Source organism: Triplophysa dalaica, chromosome 6 (assembly GCF_015846415.1).
Source record: "Triplophysa dalaica isolate WHDGS20190420 chromosome 6, ASM1584641v1, whole genome shotgun sequence".
In the NCBI taxonomy this organism is placed as follows: Eukaryota; Metazoa; Chordata; class Actinopteri; order Cypriniformes; family Nemacheilidae; genus Triplophysa; species Triplophysa dalaica.
In genome coordinates, this window is record NC_079547.1 from 15103067 (window position 1) to 15120133 (window position 17067).

General features: G+C 36.3%; 1 protein-coding gene across 1 annotated transcript; it reads right to left on the reverse strand.

Annotated features, from left to right (window-relative positions):
* Positions 1–762: 762 nt before the first annotated feature.
* Positions 763–16173, reverse strand: tubgcp5 (tubulin, gamma complex associated protein 5). Its single transcript, XM_056751582.1, has 24 exons — positions 15908–16173; positions 15646–15788; positions 15399–15452; positions 15206–15314; positions 15020–15116; positions 14843–14922; positions 9864–9999; positions 9653–9770; positions 9461–9550; positions 9091–9184; positions 7398–7659; positions 6980–7182; positions 6737–6852; positions 6362–6630; positions 4346–4544; positions 4056–4244; positions 3782–3964; positions 3585–3669; positions 3376–3496; positions 2942–3093; positions 2705–2830; positions 2402–2490; positions 2150–2250; positions 763–1390 (listed from the first exon to the last, which is right to left on the reverse strand). The coding sequence occupies exons 2-24, from the start codon at positions 15777–15779 to the stop codon at positions 1344–1346; spliced, it is 3054 nt and encodes a 1017-aa protein (XP_056607560.1). The 5' UTR covers positions 15780–15788; positions 15908–16173; the 3' UTR covers positions 763–1343.
* Positions 16174–17067: the final 894 nt, after the last annotated feature.

Genomic DNA, 17067 nt, shown 5'->3' on the forward strand with positions numbered 1-17067 from the left:
GAATGCAAAAGATGAAATTTAGGTAAAAAAAATGTTAAATATTTAGTTCAGTGGTTCTCAAACTGGGGGCCCAATGATACATTTTGAAATTTATCATACATTTTGATCGCAGTTTCAGCATTGTAGACCTGAATATGTTTTTGGTTTAATTTAAACTTTGAGATTAAGATCATAAATCTTTATTTGGGAGGCCGAAAAGCACTCTACACAACAAAAAAACGTTTGAGAACCACCGATTGAGATCAAACCTTTTAAAGGAGTATTTCACTTTCAAAATACATTTTCATGATAATTTGTTAATGACATTGTTAATACATTAAAATAAGATGTTAATGTATTTGTTTCTTTGGTCGAAAAGAAATGAAGGTTTTTGACGAAAACATTCCAGGATATTTATCTATATAGTGGACTTCAATGGACTCCAAATAGTCGAAGGTCAAAATTACAGTTTCAGAGCAACTTCAAAGGGCTTTAAACAATACCAGACGATGAATAAAGGTCACATTCAAAACAATATGAAATGTGTAGCTTTATGACTTTGAAAAGGACCTTTTGAAAGTAATGAAACTAAGATAATCCAATGATAGGGGTCATTATTACACTGGATAAAATTACAAATTTCTCTGGATATTTTCATGCAAAAAACATAAATATTATGTCTTTAAGGGGGTTTGGCTCCAAGTTCAGCACTGTGTATTGGCTTAATTATGTATTATATTATAAAATGCGAAATGTAATACCTTGTATCTAAAGCAAGACTCGTCAAGAATGATAATTTTTATTAAAATAAAAAAGCAGCATTTTATCTCGAAAGTCAGGAAAATTACGGTTTAATGTGTACAACTTACACTCAGCACAGTGAAAAACCGCTTTAGGCAAACACAACACATACAAATATAGGCGTAAACTGCACACACATGTGGTCTGCAGGTTAGGTTAAAATATGTACACAATTTACATTTGAGTTTCAGTCAATTATTATCAATTTCATTAAACATATTTAGAATAGGTTCACATTAAATGTCTTGTTGCATGTCTACTTTTCTCATGTCCACTTCAGCCAGTGGTAAAGATTTTTGTTTCATACCTGACAACAAGATTCTCCCCAAAACATTACACAGTATCACAAAGCAACATTTGTGCTGTATACAGGCCAGTTTAACACAAGTTTCACACTGTTTACAGACAAAAAGTACTACTTTTATAGTAATGAAAGGTATTGTCTCCTGTGATGTCAGACATGCTGGTGAAGATAAATAGGAAAAGCACTGCAGCCACCATACAGCCGTACAATAAATCATCTGCCTTGTGTTCGGTGGTCAGGATTACATAACCTTATAGTGTTAGCACTGTTCAAACCCAGCCATCAGTGACAGTGCTAAAGATTCCACTGTAAGAGAACACAACAAAATGTACCATAAAAAAGTTTGTATAACCATAATGAAACCTGTTTTGGTATCGTTAAGAGTAGATTTGAATCGTTTTCTCATAGCTTGTTGATTTTTTCCCTTTAAAGGGGTCATATGACACGAATATTATTGTTTGTGTTAGATGTAATGCAATGTGTAAACACGATTTAAGGTTAAAAACACTGTATTTTTCACATATCGTGCATGTTTGTATCTCCTCTTTGCCCCGCCTCTCTGAAACACGCAGATTTTTAACAAGGCTCATCGCTCTGAAAAGCGAGGTGTGCTAAGATTGGCCAGTTAACCAGTGCTTACTGATTGATCGAATACTGCAAGCGTGTGACCAAATTGAAACGCCTCTTACCATATTTGAACATCAGGTTTCAAAGCAATTGTACTGACAGGTACGCCCACCTTACTTGCGTTTACATTTTGGCGGTCTTATTCAAATCATTCCAAGAACTGATGTAGATTTGTGGAGGTGTGGTTACACGAGACGTTTCAGGCAGGTCTGGGTGAGCATTCGCTTTAGATAGAATGGATTTTTTGTTCCGACACTTTAATTGTTGCAATTTTACGTGTCTAATACATGCTTGGGCAACTTATAACACACCAAAGACCCAGAAAAACTTGTATTCGCGGCATATGACCCCTTGAAAAAGTACATACATTAATACTTCCAAATAAATGTATGTTTGTGTTGAAATGAGGAAATTTAAATCAATGATTATTAAACTTACAGTGAGGAAATGAGCCTCTGCACACGGCCTTGTTTAAAATAGTCACAAGAAACATGTGACAGTTTTTAAAATCCGACTCCATTTTGTCAATCGACTCAATTCTAAGGACAGAAAAAAACATTTATCATTGTAAATTCAAAAAGACAGAAAAAGCTAAAGAAGGGAAGTAAAACCAGATAAAAAATGAAGTGAAAACTGCAACTGTACTTTAGAACATCTATAAAGAACCGTAAGTGATGTAACAGGACTTACTTCCAGGCCCCAAAACCAGCCTGCCATCTGTCTGAGAAGATCAAAACTAAATTCAGCACTTTCATGATGGCCTCCTTGACAAAACTGACCTGAAGACACAAAAATAAGTTTCATACATGAATTTATGGCGACCTCAGTGTGTGTGTTTGTTGATTGAGGGAATGCAACAACACGATTTTTAACATTTCTTACACAGAAATTGACAGAGAGTTTCAGATATCCACATTTCGTTTTTGTATAAAACAAGAAGTGCCCTCTAGGCAGGAAAGTTAAAATGCAATTTTTTTGGACAAAATGACTTACTTTCTCTCTGAGCAGGCATCGGTCATGAATGGTTGACAAGTATCTGTAGTGGATTTTGATAAGCTGGTCCAGGTCCTTTGCCTCTTGTACTTGGTGTTGAAATTCTAAACCTGTACTGTGTAGGATCTGCAGATGAAAGATGTAAGCAATGTCAAAAGTAAAAAAGATGCTTAAAAGGAAACAAAAACAGAAATGTATAAACTAATTAACCTAATTAAAATGTAAACATCTCCATACCCTTGTCATAATGTAGTTGTGCAGGCTGTTGACAAAGTGCATGAGTTTAACTTTCAGGAGAAACATCCTGTGAATCTGCTGGTTTATGGGTTCTTTGGTTGCGCTCTCTTCAGACTGGCTTCCTTCTTGCTTTTTAGCAGCTGCAGTCAAATCTGTGGGAAGATACTATTTTAAGATCCCATATAAACATGGTAACTGAAAAGCATCTGGATACATCAATACTCTGAGGCCCTTTGTAACATATAGAGAAAATCTATGACATATGAAGAGATGCAATGGATCAAGAAATTAATGTGACACCTTTAAAAACAGCTTAAGTATACTGATATTCTTCCCTTTTCTTGATGTGTCTTTTATTAGCAATAGTCCATTCAAACCTCCCTCAAAATTGTATTGCAAAGAAAGAAATATTTAGACATTCGGATGTAACTCACCACTGAATCGCAATGTGTCTAGACTATATTTAGCCCATTTGATTTGAAGCAATAGTAGGAAGACCTGATTGTAGATTTTCTGACACTCTGAGCTAATAACAATATCTACAGGCCATGGAACCTGATAAGAGAAATTCAAAAGCAATTATTATAAACTGCAATATGTAGATGGAAATGGAAAAGTTGCATTTGTTAAATAATATTTTAACCTTATAACTCAATGTGAGACCATCAAGGTTATTTACAGGCTGTTTTTTTCTTCCTGGGTCAAGCGTTTCAAGAAATATTGACAACCTGTACAATTGTAAGGAAGATGCAAGAATTAGAGGCAAACGACAGCCATGTACAGTGGAGTGTTAACAGGTTTGAGGTAAACCACATGATAAATATGAACAAAAAGCACTACCGGCTGCTGTCCTCTGGGTGGCGCTGCCCGACAGCCTCTTGCAGCTGCACGTTGAGGAAGGCCAGCTGCTGCCAGCTCTCTTTTTCCAGAACTTTGTCAAAGATAGCCGTGTAGAAATCGTACATAGTGTCTCCAGCCTCCAACAAGAAGTAGTTTCTCATAGCTTGCAAGTACTCCAGCAGCCTGAGGGAAAAAACATGCTGATTCCTAAACGCTCCACAAAACAAATCCATTGCAAGCTTTACACATTAGGGCTTTTTCTGTGGTTTATCACCTGAAGTCTTTTTTCAGAGTTCTCATGAGGTTCCCACAGCACTCAATGTATCTCCTTTCGATATGTGGGTACAGACAAGAGCGCAACGTGAGCTCAAATGTCTGACACGTCACAGACTCCGAGGAGCGGTCCAAAATCACACTGCCACTTGAGAATATCTCATGGAAGTCATTTTGCTCTAAATATAGCCTGCAAGAAAGAACACGCATTATCTCGATAGAAAAACAAGCTAATGTAATCACAATCCACACTAGACAGTTTGTCTCTGCAATCTTTTAGATAATAGTTACCTTGCGAAATTGATGGCCAGCAAGGGGTCATGAATGTCGTCCAGCTCCAAATGACGTGCTACGATGGACTGCATTTTGATCAGGCTCTTCTTAGTGGCCTGTTGCTCGGTAACTATATTTGTGGGCGACTCTTCTCCATGGCGAAGGCGTGTCTGTACCGATTCCAGAAACAGTGTGTACAGACTCTTCCTTTCAGCATCTGCAAAGGAACACAAGCGAGAGAAATACTAAGACTATTATATTTCGATTTGCTTTAACAAACATAATTAAACATGCACCAAATAATAAAAACTGAGAACTATTCAATATCTACAAAACAGTAGAGTTGTTTAAATGTACATTACAATACGTAATAAATAGAATTACATTTATTGTCAAAGTGTTTGCTATTACACAGGAAGGTGCCACTGGGCTGACATTAAAAATGATAGTGAAGCCGAGTTACACAAGAGAATGCAAAATTGTGGTAACTAATGCAGATAATAGTGCAACATTAATGCAGGAATTGAATTATTTCACTGTTTATTTGACATCACTTCAAACAACAATCTAATTGAGTATATTTCAAATGTTCCGTGACATGAATATCTTTGGCAAACCATCTGACAGTAGATCTGACTCGGTCCATGCTATTAAATCATACATGTCTTGAACATCAAACAGTGATGATCATTTCAATTTACATTAGGTTTAGCACCAATGGCACATTTAAAGCACATTTACATTTGCTGTTTGCTCTGCATTTGATGCAATTTTAACATTATTTTACATCATTTTAATTTTACTATATAACATTTTTAATTATTTAAATATGATTCTGTTCTCTGTACACCCTAGAAGTAATAACTATTGGATAACACTAAAACTACACAACAATAAGTCATTGAAAACATTAAAATGTAGGACAGTCAAACGATTAATCGCATCCAGAATAAAAGTTTGTAATAATAATTTATGTCTGTGTAGTATGCATTTTAATTTTGTATTTATAAATACCTACATATACATGCATATATTTAAGAAAAATATGTAATTAATAAACATTTACATACAATTAAAATTATTGGTAAATATAAATAAATACATGTACATTTCCTAAATATGTATACATGTATGTGTAGTTGTTTATAAATACAAAATTATTAATATGGCTATTACACAGAGAAAAATTATGTCAATACAAACTTTTATTTTGGATGCGATTAATCTTTTTCAAGCCCTATAATATATTACGTGTACATTTATCCAAAGTGACTTATTAAAGTTAATATTGAAATTGAGGTTGCGACCGACTGTTGCGATTAACCGAGTACAACGGCTTCTGTATTACAAGAAAATGCTGGGCGGGAATTTATTTTGGCCCTCCCGTTTTGATTGGTTTGTTGTAAATTAGGCATTGCAAACCAAATGAAGGCAGGTTTGAATGCCAGTTTACAGTCTGTTGTGGAGTGGAGGGCAAAAAATGCCTGGCCATTGGACAGTCAGTATAGTCCTACCCCTTTTTTGTTGCTTACGTCATGTGGTGAGAGGTGAGAGGGAGCTTAATGTTTTTGATAAAAGATAGCGAGTGCAAATTAATTAAAAAAATAATGGTGTGCACGGATAAATCATTTATTCACTGCAACGCTTAGAATTTTTCCTTTTGATTTCATTGTGCCTTTAAAGAGAAAGAATTTAACATTTAACCAAAAATATAGAATTTAAGCATTTTAAAAACAAAACTATAAAATAAAGCAAAGTTACCAAATAAAATAAACACAGGACACAAGTCCAAACTCTCCTCACTATTGCCTTCTGTCTCTCTTCACCCAAACTATATATTTTAAAGGGGTCATATGGCGCGAATACGTGTTTTACGTTCTTTAAAACACCCAGTTGCCCATGCATGTATTAGACACGTAAAATTGCAAAAATTAAAGTGTCGGAACAAAAGATCAAGAAAATCAAACACTTGTGAAATTCAGAACCTGGATTGCTCATAAACTGCCTGAGGTGCATCTTCTCATGCACACTGACCTCTGGAGGATCCGTCCGACTGCTCAGCCTGTTTGCAGTCCAGGTTCTTCAACAGCTGCATGGATTTGCCTGCCATGATGATCTGCTTGAGTACCGGCTTGAGGAAGGACACCATAGTGTGCTGTTTGTTGCTGGAGGTCTGCTCCCCTCCAGAGCTTCCGCTAGCCACGTCGCTGAGTCTCTCCTCACTCTCCACAGTCTCGGAAATGCTGTACAGCGTATAAGTGGCGTACCAAAAGTCTCTATGGTTTACTGGGACATCCTTGTTCCTGATAAACATCATCAAACATGACTTGGAAATACGTGTGTTGAGTTAAATGAAAATACAGAATTTGGGATGATAGTGTATATAATGTAGGTGTATGTTTCTTCTACCTTTGAATTACAAACTCCTTGGCAGGGTCAAAAAGGTGACCATGAACAATCCACTCGTCTACAATCTCAAGATATGGCCTGACCGTTTCTACCCACAGAGAGAAAAGGAGTGCCACCTGATAGGAATACAATAAACAATAGACATAATTTTTGATCAGACGCAGCAAAAAGGATGAAGTACTGCAATTACACACCAAGCATGTCAAGCATCTGCTGCTCAATACCAATCACAGACACACTTACAGACTGTTCGGATGCTTCGCCCGCACTGTCATACTCTATGATGGCCTTGTAGAGGGTGTTGAGAAGGTGTGAGGCTCGTAACACATTGGGCGTTCCGGACGGGACCTCAGCCACTCCAGTGCAAAACACCCTGTGGAGCATCGTAATCTGTGCCAGATGAGGACTTAAGCGTTCCAGCACAGCAGACAGAGTCACCGTCTCATCTAAATGACATAAGGGTTTTTCATAACATTCATTTTTAAACTCATTACCATCATTATTACAAAAATATAAGTGAGTGTGAGTATATTATAAGACACCCTCCTTACTTTGTAATTTTAAAACAAATTAATCAAAAAGAATGATTCTCTGTATATGTTATTATTTGGTGTTTATCCCTCTGCAAAATAATTTTGATTTAAATGTATACTATACCAACCTTTGCCAATAATGTCTTTCTCTATACAAGTTAACTCTTCTTTAAAAGTGGTGAAGTATTTATACAATGCCCACACAAAGGCTTGATAGGTCCTGAAAGGAGGTTCCGAGCTTTTCTTGGAGGATGAGAATGATGACGAAGGGTTGAGACCTGGAGGGCAAGGCTCAGCACTGTGACCGGTCACTTCATCAATGAACTTCTGCAATCGAGAAACTGCTTGTCCATACGCCGCTATGTGCTCCAGGACTGAGTGAAGACAGTTCTGTTCATAAAATGATATCAAATCAGTTAAAAGTAACACACTGTATTGCAATTAGGGACGCATCGATCCGATACTCTGGATTTGAATTGGGCTCGATACTGGTATTTTTTGCGCGATCGGATATCGGACTGCCGGTTCCATTCAAATCCGATGGGTTGCGTTACCCGTGGATGCTACTCTTAAGCTTCAAAAAGGACTAGCTATCAGGAAACAACCGTAAAAAATTTAATGCACTGTATTCCAAGTCAAGTATTTCGATAGCTTTATGCGAGGAATAAACCAATATGGCATAATTAAGAAAATCTGATCTCCCCTAGTGCTGTCATTTGTCAATCTCCATCCAGCATGCATGTGTCAGGTAACAGTCAGGACGTTACTTGTTCCAATGTTTTCATTATTCTCCATAAAAATCACTATAATATAGTCTATGGTTTTGTGTAGTCAGCTGTCACCCGTTCCGTAAACGGGACACCTAGTTTTGCGTCAATATTGTGCATATAATTTCTAATCGAATCCTGACAAACTATATATCATTGGAAAGATCTAAGACTCTAGAATACAGACTTCTTTTTTTATTTTTTATAATTTATGTAGAGAGAGTAATTGATTCTTTTTTATAAAGAGCGTTGATTTTTTGTTATCCTTTTTTTTATATATTTTTTAATCAAAGAAAAACAAACTTTTTTATTTATTTTTTACAATTAACCTAACAACATACCTTTCATTTATGTTTGCGTGTGTCATATTTTTGTTTTTTAGCAATATCAGCTACATTTCTTTTTTCAAACGAGACCAACCGTAAGTCTGTTTACCAAAAAATTCATGAATTACCGCCATTTTAGTTCCAAAATACGTTTTCATGTGTAGGCTCAAAAAGGGCTCCGAAAGTTAACAGGTTAAAATGCATTTCACCAACATTTATTTATGAAATGGAGTGAGGTAAAAAGTATGATGTGCTTTATAATTTAAGGAAGTATTTTTTCCCAATCTAAACACTCACAGATATTTAAAAATGTACTTGAAAGTAAACATGCTTAAGTACTATAAACCTAAAATATAAAAATATGCAATTCTAACGTTAAACAAGAAAAACAGTTCTAGTATCGGATCAGGATCGGTATCGACCGATACTCAGAATTCAGGTATAGGAGAGAATGTTTATTTTTGGGTGAACTATGCCTTTAAGCAAGAATACTTTAATATTTACTTTAACTTTAATACATTTTTTTGAATTGTTTTCCTTTTTTTATAAATGAAACTCATATACTTTGTATACTGTAATAACAAATATTACAATAACAGAACATTATATTATGTTATTATGATATTACACCTTATTCTGAGTCAATTTAAAATAGACAGTATTTGTGCCACACTGCTAATTCTAAGATAAGAAAAGGGGATAATCTTAAAGAATCAGCTTTCACTCACATTCGTTAGATGTGTGACCACCACATCATTCCTCACGGTCACCTTGCCGTCGTTGTGCTGGAAAATGAAAAGTTTCCTCACACCAGAAAGAAGCCTGAGGAGAAACAGAGAAGATTGGATATTCCTTCCTGCATCCTGGTAAAAGCTATCAGTGTGTGACACATTTTCATTTGAGATAATGTCGCTGATACATCATCGACCGTTACAAACATCTTCATTCCACAGCTGCTCCTTCCATGCAAGTTTCAATATGTATACCAACCCTTATCTCATAACGTCAGTTTCACAATCATAACACATACATTCTTCTTTGTCAAAAAAGTGTCTGTCAAGATAAGAAATGTAAGAACGGCAGCAGATCTAACCCTACCATAGAGTTTCCCGAATCACTTGAGTTTCTGTAACAAAAGACTTCTCCTCTGGTAAATACAGCGGTCCAGTGTTATATAGGTGTTGATCCCTGAAAAGATTAAATTTACAACTCTTACACAACCTGAATAGGATTCTTATGAAATGAATCTTGAAATCATTCCAATGATGATGTAAACTGTGAATCTCTTACCAGACATTGTAAAGGTTGGAATGCAGATGAAGGCTGTGTGGAAAGCGAGGAGAGTTGGGAACCCAGTATGAGGTGACGATATGCTGCTCCAGCCAGGCCCTGGAGTCAGGCTCACCCACTACAAGAACAAGCCTTGGTAAGAACTTGAAGTCTTGATATAAACTTAAAACTAAGGGCAACTACAAACATTTGTGACAATACTATCCCTTACCAGTCCACGTAACTTGGACGGTCTTGTTGTTCTGCTCGTGATCCTCCTGTGGAGTTCTATCCACCTGTATCCCAGAATCCTCCCTGCTCAAAGGCTGCTGACTATCATCCTCTTCACTTTCATCTTCAGACCATTCCTGTTGTATAGACGAATTCATAGATATATAAATATTAGTGGTGGCCGTTAACGGCGTTAACACCGTTAACGCAGTGAGACTCTCGTGTCGCCGTTAATCTATTCTCAAAGTTTGGTTGGGAGCTGGGTCTATACTACGCAAGCTATGATGACTTTCACCTTGATATTTTAGCGCGGATGTATACCAGCTTAACTGCACTATATGGAGCGAGAACGAGATTTTTCAACTCGCGTGATTCGCGGAAGCAGAAGCCGCCTCATCATCTCATAACCAGGGCTTCTTTCGCGCGATTCGCGCAGCAAGTAGGTCTATTGGCTCTTTGCATTAACACATAAATCACTCGCGCTTGACACGCCATTCGCGTTTGCTCTCAACACAACATAACGTTACTGTGAAATTACCGCATCAAACGTGACGTGCTAACATGGATGCAGCTGTGAAGCCGCCGGGTTTGCTTCAGGGAATATTAATTTTTAAGAAACTTCCCAATAGAAACATCGACAAGACTAAGGTTGTTTGCACCTTGTGCAATGCGGAATTGGTTTAAAAAAAACACTTTCTCTCAACAGGTAGTGGTCTAGCTTTAGTTGAAACCAGTAACTTTGTATTGAGATCTAATGTATTATGGCTCCTGTATGACATATCGCTTGTTGCTCCCTCACTCTTTGTAAGTCGCTTTGGATAAAAGCGTCTGCTAAATGACTAAATGTAAATGTACTGTAGGAGCTCTTCCAGTCTCAAGTCCCACCTAAACGCAAAGCATCCCTTAGCTAATGCGGAAGTAAACACAAGTTCATTTTATTGAACATAATTTCATTTTCATCACCAATTATCATAGTAGAACAGCTTTCTCAAGCAGTTTGTGATGCATTTTGGAAACAGGAGATGAGCCCCTGGTCTAATGCGCCACCTGGCTTGAGAAACCCGTTCTCAAAGACTTACTTTTAGTCATTATTTGGGTAGCACACATATTCTGAATGCCTTCGGCAGAATTCAAATGAGCCATTTTAATCTAGATTAATCTTGGAATTAATCTAGATTAATCTAGATTAAAAAATTAATCTATGCCCACCACTAATAAATATATAACTAGATGCCTCATTCAAGTACTCCAGGCATTTAGACTTGTCCGCCATCTTGAAACGCTATAAATGAATTAACATTTCGTGTTTTAAATACCATTTCAAATGTATAATATACAATCGATTAATACAGAATACATCTCATAAAACCTATGTGCAGTTTTAATATAGTTGTAGGAATTATCGTTTATTTATTATTGGTCGATGTAACTCAATTGTGAAAGACAGTTCAAACACAGAGAGGAAGCGGACAGACGCTTGTGTGTCTGTCACTCTCTCTCTTCCGATAAGCTGCGGGTACATAAAGGTGTTAATGCATTTATGAACTTGAGCCGCTGTTGAAGCTGTTGTTAATGCTGTAAAGTGCTAATTCAACATGCGTCTGCATCAGTGGTGTAGTCCTAACAAAAAAGAGGTGTACTATACTATGCAACCATAACCCCGACCTCAAATGGCCAAAAGACAGGGGTCATTGTGTTTTTTGTTTTTCTAGTAAAATATGACTATTATTTCAGTTAAATATTTATGCTAATTCATCACTTAGTTATAGAATTGGAAAAAAATAAGCTGATGGAAAAAGGTTGGGGGAAAAAAAGGTCTATGCAAGATCTTTTTAACACATCACATATTGTGTAAAAACATACGAATGATTTTACAGAATATAGATGTAACTTTGTCATCACTGCCATCTCTGTGTCAATACTTGTTAATAATTTAAGGGGAAGATATTAATGTATGAAGTTAACGTTGTGGTAAAAAACAGACTACATCATTTTAAATGTAAAATTTTAAACAGTAGTGCTATAAAAGTGCTTTGTTTCATTTCATCGCATGTCATTTAAAGAGAGCTAGAATTAAAAGTTGTGACATATATCAAAGATTTGAAATGCACTTTCATATCATAATGAGATAAAGTATGGCAAAAGAACACTTGAGAAAACAGGACGAGAGCTGTGAGGCGGGGCCGGTGGCGTGAGTGATAGTTGGAATCAGCTGTGCGCACACCGGTCCTGCCTCACGGCTCTCCTAACGACTTCCTCACCAAAATAAAAAAATTAAATCAATGAAGCGTGCGTTGAAAATATTATTGACATGCCGCTTTGCCTAGAGCTGTTGCAGTGAAGTGTAAGCCTTTTGTGACACTCCTGTCTGTCTCTAGTCCTGTTTTCCCCATTTTGCCTCAAGGATGTTCTTTTTCCATGCTCCGCCCTGTCCCCGTTGTTTTTGCCTGCACCTGTCCCTCATCAGGGATCATTGACTTACACACCTGCACGGCATCATCCTCAATATAAACTCTCCTCATGCCCTTGTTCATTGTCTAGTATTGTTCAATGTTTTGTTCAACCTGATAACCTGTTCCGTTAATGTTTAGTTTTTGGATTACTCTGTTTTTTTTCCCGTTTAACTTTTTATTAAAATTCACTCACCTACTTACCTGTAGATTCGTCTGTCATCAGTGCCAGCGTTACACATTTAGTATCTGTTTGCTATTTACTGTAAAGTTGTTCTTTTGATGATTATGTATACGTATATATTTATTCATCTTCTGTGTTAAATATTCTTTCCACATAGTTTGTCTATAATAAAGGTTTGTATTCTTTCTACAATTCCACACAAAGTTAATTACATTTCCCATAAGACATTTACAGAGCCCTGTTTACAGTGCAATACAGAAAGGTGTTTTGTGTCCATTATTACTATGGATGCACAGATATGTTCATTTTGTCCAATAACAATAACCAATAATTCTTTAAGATGGGAAGCCGATAACTGAGATATTGGCCGATATACAGTCTCTAAGTATTTATAAAAAATTCCCTAAGACTGAAATAGAAGGCAAAAAGTGCAACTGCTTTTATTTGAAAAACATTCATTGCAGAAAACAAGATAACCATTAGTTATTTTTCCCCCCTAAAAATCATGTACCTTCAGATTTTTCTAGCATATTTTTCATTTAATAAACAATGATAGATGTTCTTCCAGAGCAACCCAGAAAAATGTTCTTAAAAGCCACGTGTCTAACAGGTCTCAAGACAGAAAGCAATAAGCCTTTGTTCCTATAATTTACACATTCATTAATACTGTATCTACCTACTGTACCTACATCAACAATGTTTTGTTAATAAAAGTCATTGAAAAATCATGACAGAAAGACAGTATTGTATGTGCAGCTAAAGAAGTTTAACCAGAGGAAACTACTTATGATTTATCGGCTATAATATATCGACCTAAATTTTAGTACGATAAATAATTTGCCATATCAGTATCGGCCAATAAAGGGTCTTTTTTATGTTATCGATATAGGCCAATACGGCCAATGATTTATCATGCCTCTTATTATTATGGTTGACTAACTTGATAAACATGAAAAAAACATGTTATTTTGTTTTAAAACAGCTGGTAAATGAAGTTAAGTGTTTGTATTATTAATAACACATTACAATTGAAGAGAAAAGGTTTAACATTAAAGCAAACGCGTAGCTAAAGAAAATAAATTTCTGCCTTGACTAAGTAGATCTGTTTTTAAATTTTACGTTGAAATTGAATCTCATAACCAGATGTTATTCAGAACATCTGCACTTCTCTGATGCACTTCTCTTGTTATGCCAAATGTTAACATGGACTTATAAAAATTTGCTAAGTAATTCAGTGGGTCCTGTTTGCACTACCCCTAATGTTTCTATTATACATCAAGATATTGTCCATCATTTTAAAGGAGTAATTCACTATGTAATTATCGCAGCTTCAAAAGGCTTTACACGACATCAGCCAAGTGTTATCTAGCGAAACAACTAGTAAATTTCAAAGAAAACTAAACATGTGATACTTTTTAAACCTTCGCGTTGCACATCCACGACTTTCGTAATACACAATCACATTGGAATAGTTACGCTTAATAGTTTCCCTGAACATAGCACAATCCGAAACGAACCTGTGACACTAAAACAGTGACACAAATCGAAACCGCGAGTCATTTGAACCATTACACCCCTACTGGCAACCTTACCTCAAAAGCCTTGATTTGTTTCTGACAGAAGAAATAAACACACGGATTTATACAAAATCTTAGTGATGTCAAACACGATATTCCAAAAAATATATTTCTCAAAAAATAATACATGACTCCAGTTGTGTACATACACAGCATGACGAGAGAATGCTTAGATTTTAACTTGTAATTTGTTGGAGCCAATAGCCTCGTGGGCAGTGCTCCGACACATGGCACGGTTGCACATCAGGCGATCCGGGTTTGATTCCCGTCTCGTGGTCCTATCCCGAACCCACCCCCTTCTCTCTCTCCCACTTCCCTTCCTGCTGCTTCCCATTAAAGGCAAAACTAAGTGTTTCTTCACATAAAATCAAATGTAAATATTTTTGTGTGTGTAAGCATCAGTCCTTTAGAAATGTATGAGTATGAGAATTTCACTCATTGAGACTTCTTTTTCCACTATTTTTTCATTGTTATTAAATATGAATATTCCGTCAATGATTGTTTTGTCATTTGAGAACATCAAATTGTTTTTTTCAGAATGTTTTTCATTTTACTCTGTTTAATTTATGACACATAAAGCACTCAGGCTAATCAGGATGTGTTACGGAAATGAAAATTTCAGCAGAAAAAGCAATAAAATACATAAATAATTCAGTCCGTTCTTAAAGTTATGCTTTGTGCAAGGTCAGAACACAATTTTGACCATTTGTGTGTTACTGAATATGTTTTATAATTAAAAGCTTTACCGTCCATAAATGAGCACACTTACTGGTGTGTCTGGAAAGGGTCCAGTATCAACATCTTCCCCTTCCATTAAGTGTTTTGCCCAATCAAATGTGTCTACTATCTCTGTAGAAAACAATATTCTTTAATTAGTTATACCGGTTGGGTGGGTGAATATCTTAGTCATTTAGCATGTACAGTGTGGACACAAAACAACTCTCACCTGTTTCCTTCAGTCTGGGCCTTTCACAGTAGTTGGTGTTGGATGGAGAGTCAGACAGATGGAGTAATAAAGCCACCATACTGTAGTGAACATCAGTCTGTAAACACACACACAGTGAATGTAATAGAGATAATCAGCATATTAACTAATGTGAGTAAGGCTGCGTTTAATATCAATATTATCTACCCTGGTTCCCTCAGTGTTGGGAAGAGGAGAAGTGAGGAATTCCTCAGTCAGTCGCTTCCAGCTTTCTGCTTTGCTCAAGTCCGACTGGACCATGAGTTTCTCATGAATCCTGCGAGAAAGAGAAATCACAATCATTTAGGTTTAATAAACTATAGCAAAATATAAAATGAAAATTGTAAAACAGGCATAATACCCATGAATGGAACGCTGCACATTGTGCCTGTTGACGTCAAGAAAACGATGAAATCTGTTTAAAGGGGAAAAACAGGATGAGAAATGTCTTCCTTTTATTTGTTTCATTTCTTCATTATTCCTTATTAATTATGTATCTCTTTGTTTATTGCACTTATCTTACTGTTCAATGAAAATTAATTCTACTTTTCATTATGTGCAATTGTAAGCGCGTGCAGGTGAAAAATAAACGAAAGAACAGTCCTTACTTAAAATTGGACCCTGTAAACTTCAATGCCATTTGATAGTTCTGATCTTCCTCATCTTGAATACCAGTCAGATGTGAGATGAGTCTTCTGGTCTCCAAGTCCAGATCCTTCTCAAATCTGCTCCAATGAGCCATTTCCCCAACCTAAACACAAGACATGCATAGAATCATTTGTGTTTTCACTTTCTTTTATTTTGTTTCACGGATTCAATTTCTAGATGTATGTATTGTATATATGTAGTTTGTCCTGTGTAAGCACTAACCTGGTTCGGTTGTGTTACTGTGACAGGCGAGCCGTTGACAACAGCGGCGGATGCAGGCTAGCAAAATAACAAACCCATGAAAAGGGTGTTCGCTACGTGTCAGAGATAAGGCGACAGAACGCTGTATGTCTCCTGAAAATACGCGAAGACGGCATTAACGGGGACTTCAATATATAATTATGCTCGTTTCTGTATTTACACGCAATATTTTCCCCGTTGCCGCCTCCATGACTTCAGACGCTTCTTCTGTGGTTCCGTAAGAACGTTGATGAAGCAGACGGGAGATTTGTCGCCACCTATCGAGCAGAATCAAAATATCAACTGATTTGCTTACAAATCATTCAATATAAAATGTTTTCCATTTTTATAATCATTTTCAATTTGCTCCAATTGTCTATATTACAAAAGTCTAAATTGTCACGTGACACCGAATGAGTAAATGGGACACTCTTTACCATTAACATCGTTGACAAAAAGTGCTCCACTTTATCCTAAATCACCGTCACATGTTTTCGACCTATTTCACTGTTTTAACTATTCCATTCTGGCCTATTTGATCAATTTGGGCCTATTCTATGTCTAAAATGTTGATTCTGGTGATTAATGATGAAAACGCACAAATGTACAATGTTATTTTATTACATTGTGAACGTTCAGTAATTAAAACTTAAAGTAAATACCACCTAGAAAAGTACCTCAATGACTGCAACTTTTAAAAATCGGTGTTTAACAAACTTAATCATCTGATCATTGTTTATTAAAATGATAATTTTGTAAATATATTGTAATTATTATAAGCTTTTTCCGAAGAAGTTGGTAAGGTCAGCATCCACAAATCTAGTTCAGTTTTGTATTCAAGAGGAATTTTGTCGTTATGTACATTAAATGAATACTTGAATAAGTTGAGATCGATATTGTTGTTGTGGACGAGCTTTTTTAATGATGTTGTGCACGAGTTGTAGAACATATCAGAATATGCGTATATGCATATATCAGAATAATTTTGATAGGTCGTTACTTGTTTACTTCTTTCCATGCCCCCGTCATTTTTCCACCCACCCAAGTCCCGCCTTGATATTACTCTTTGCCACGGTTGGGTCGGCTGTATGAATGACTTCTTGTCTGACCAATCGCATGCTGATTATACAAAACCCCCACGA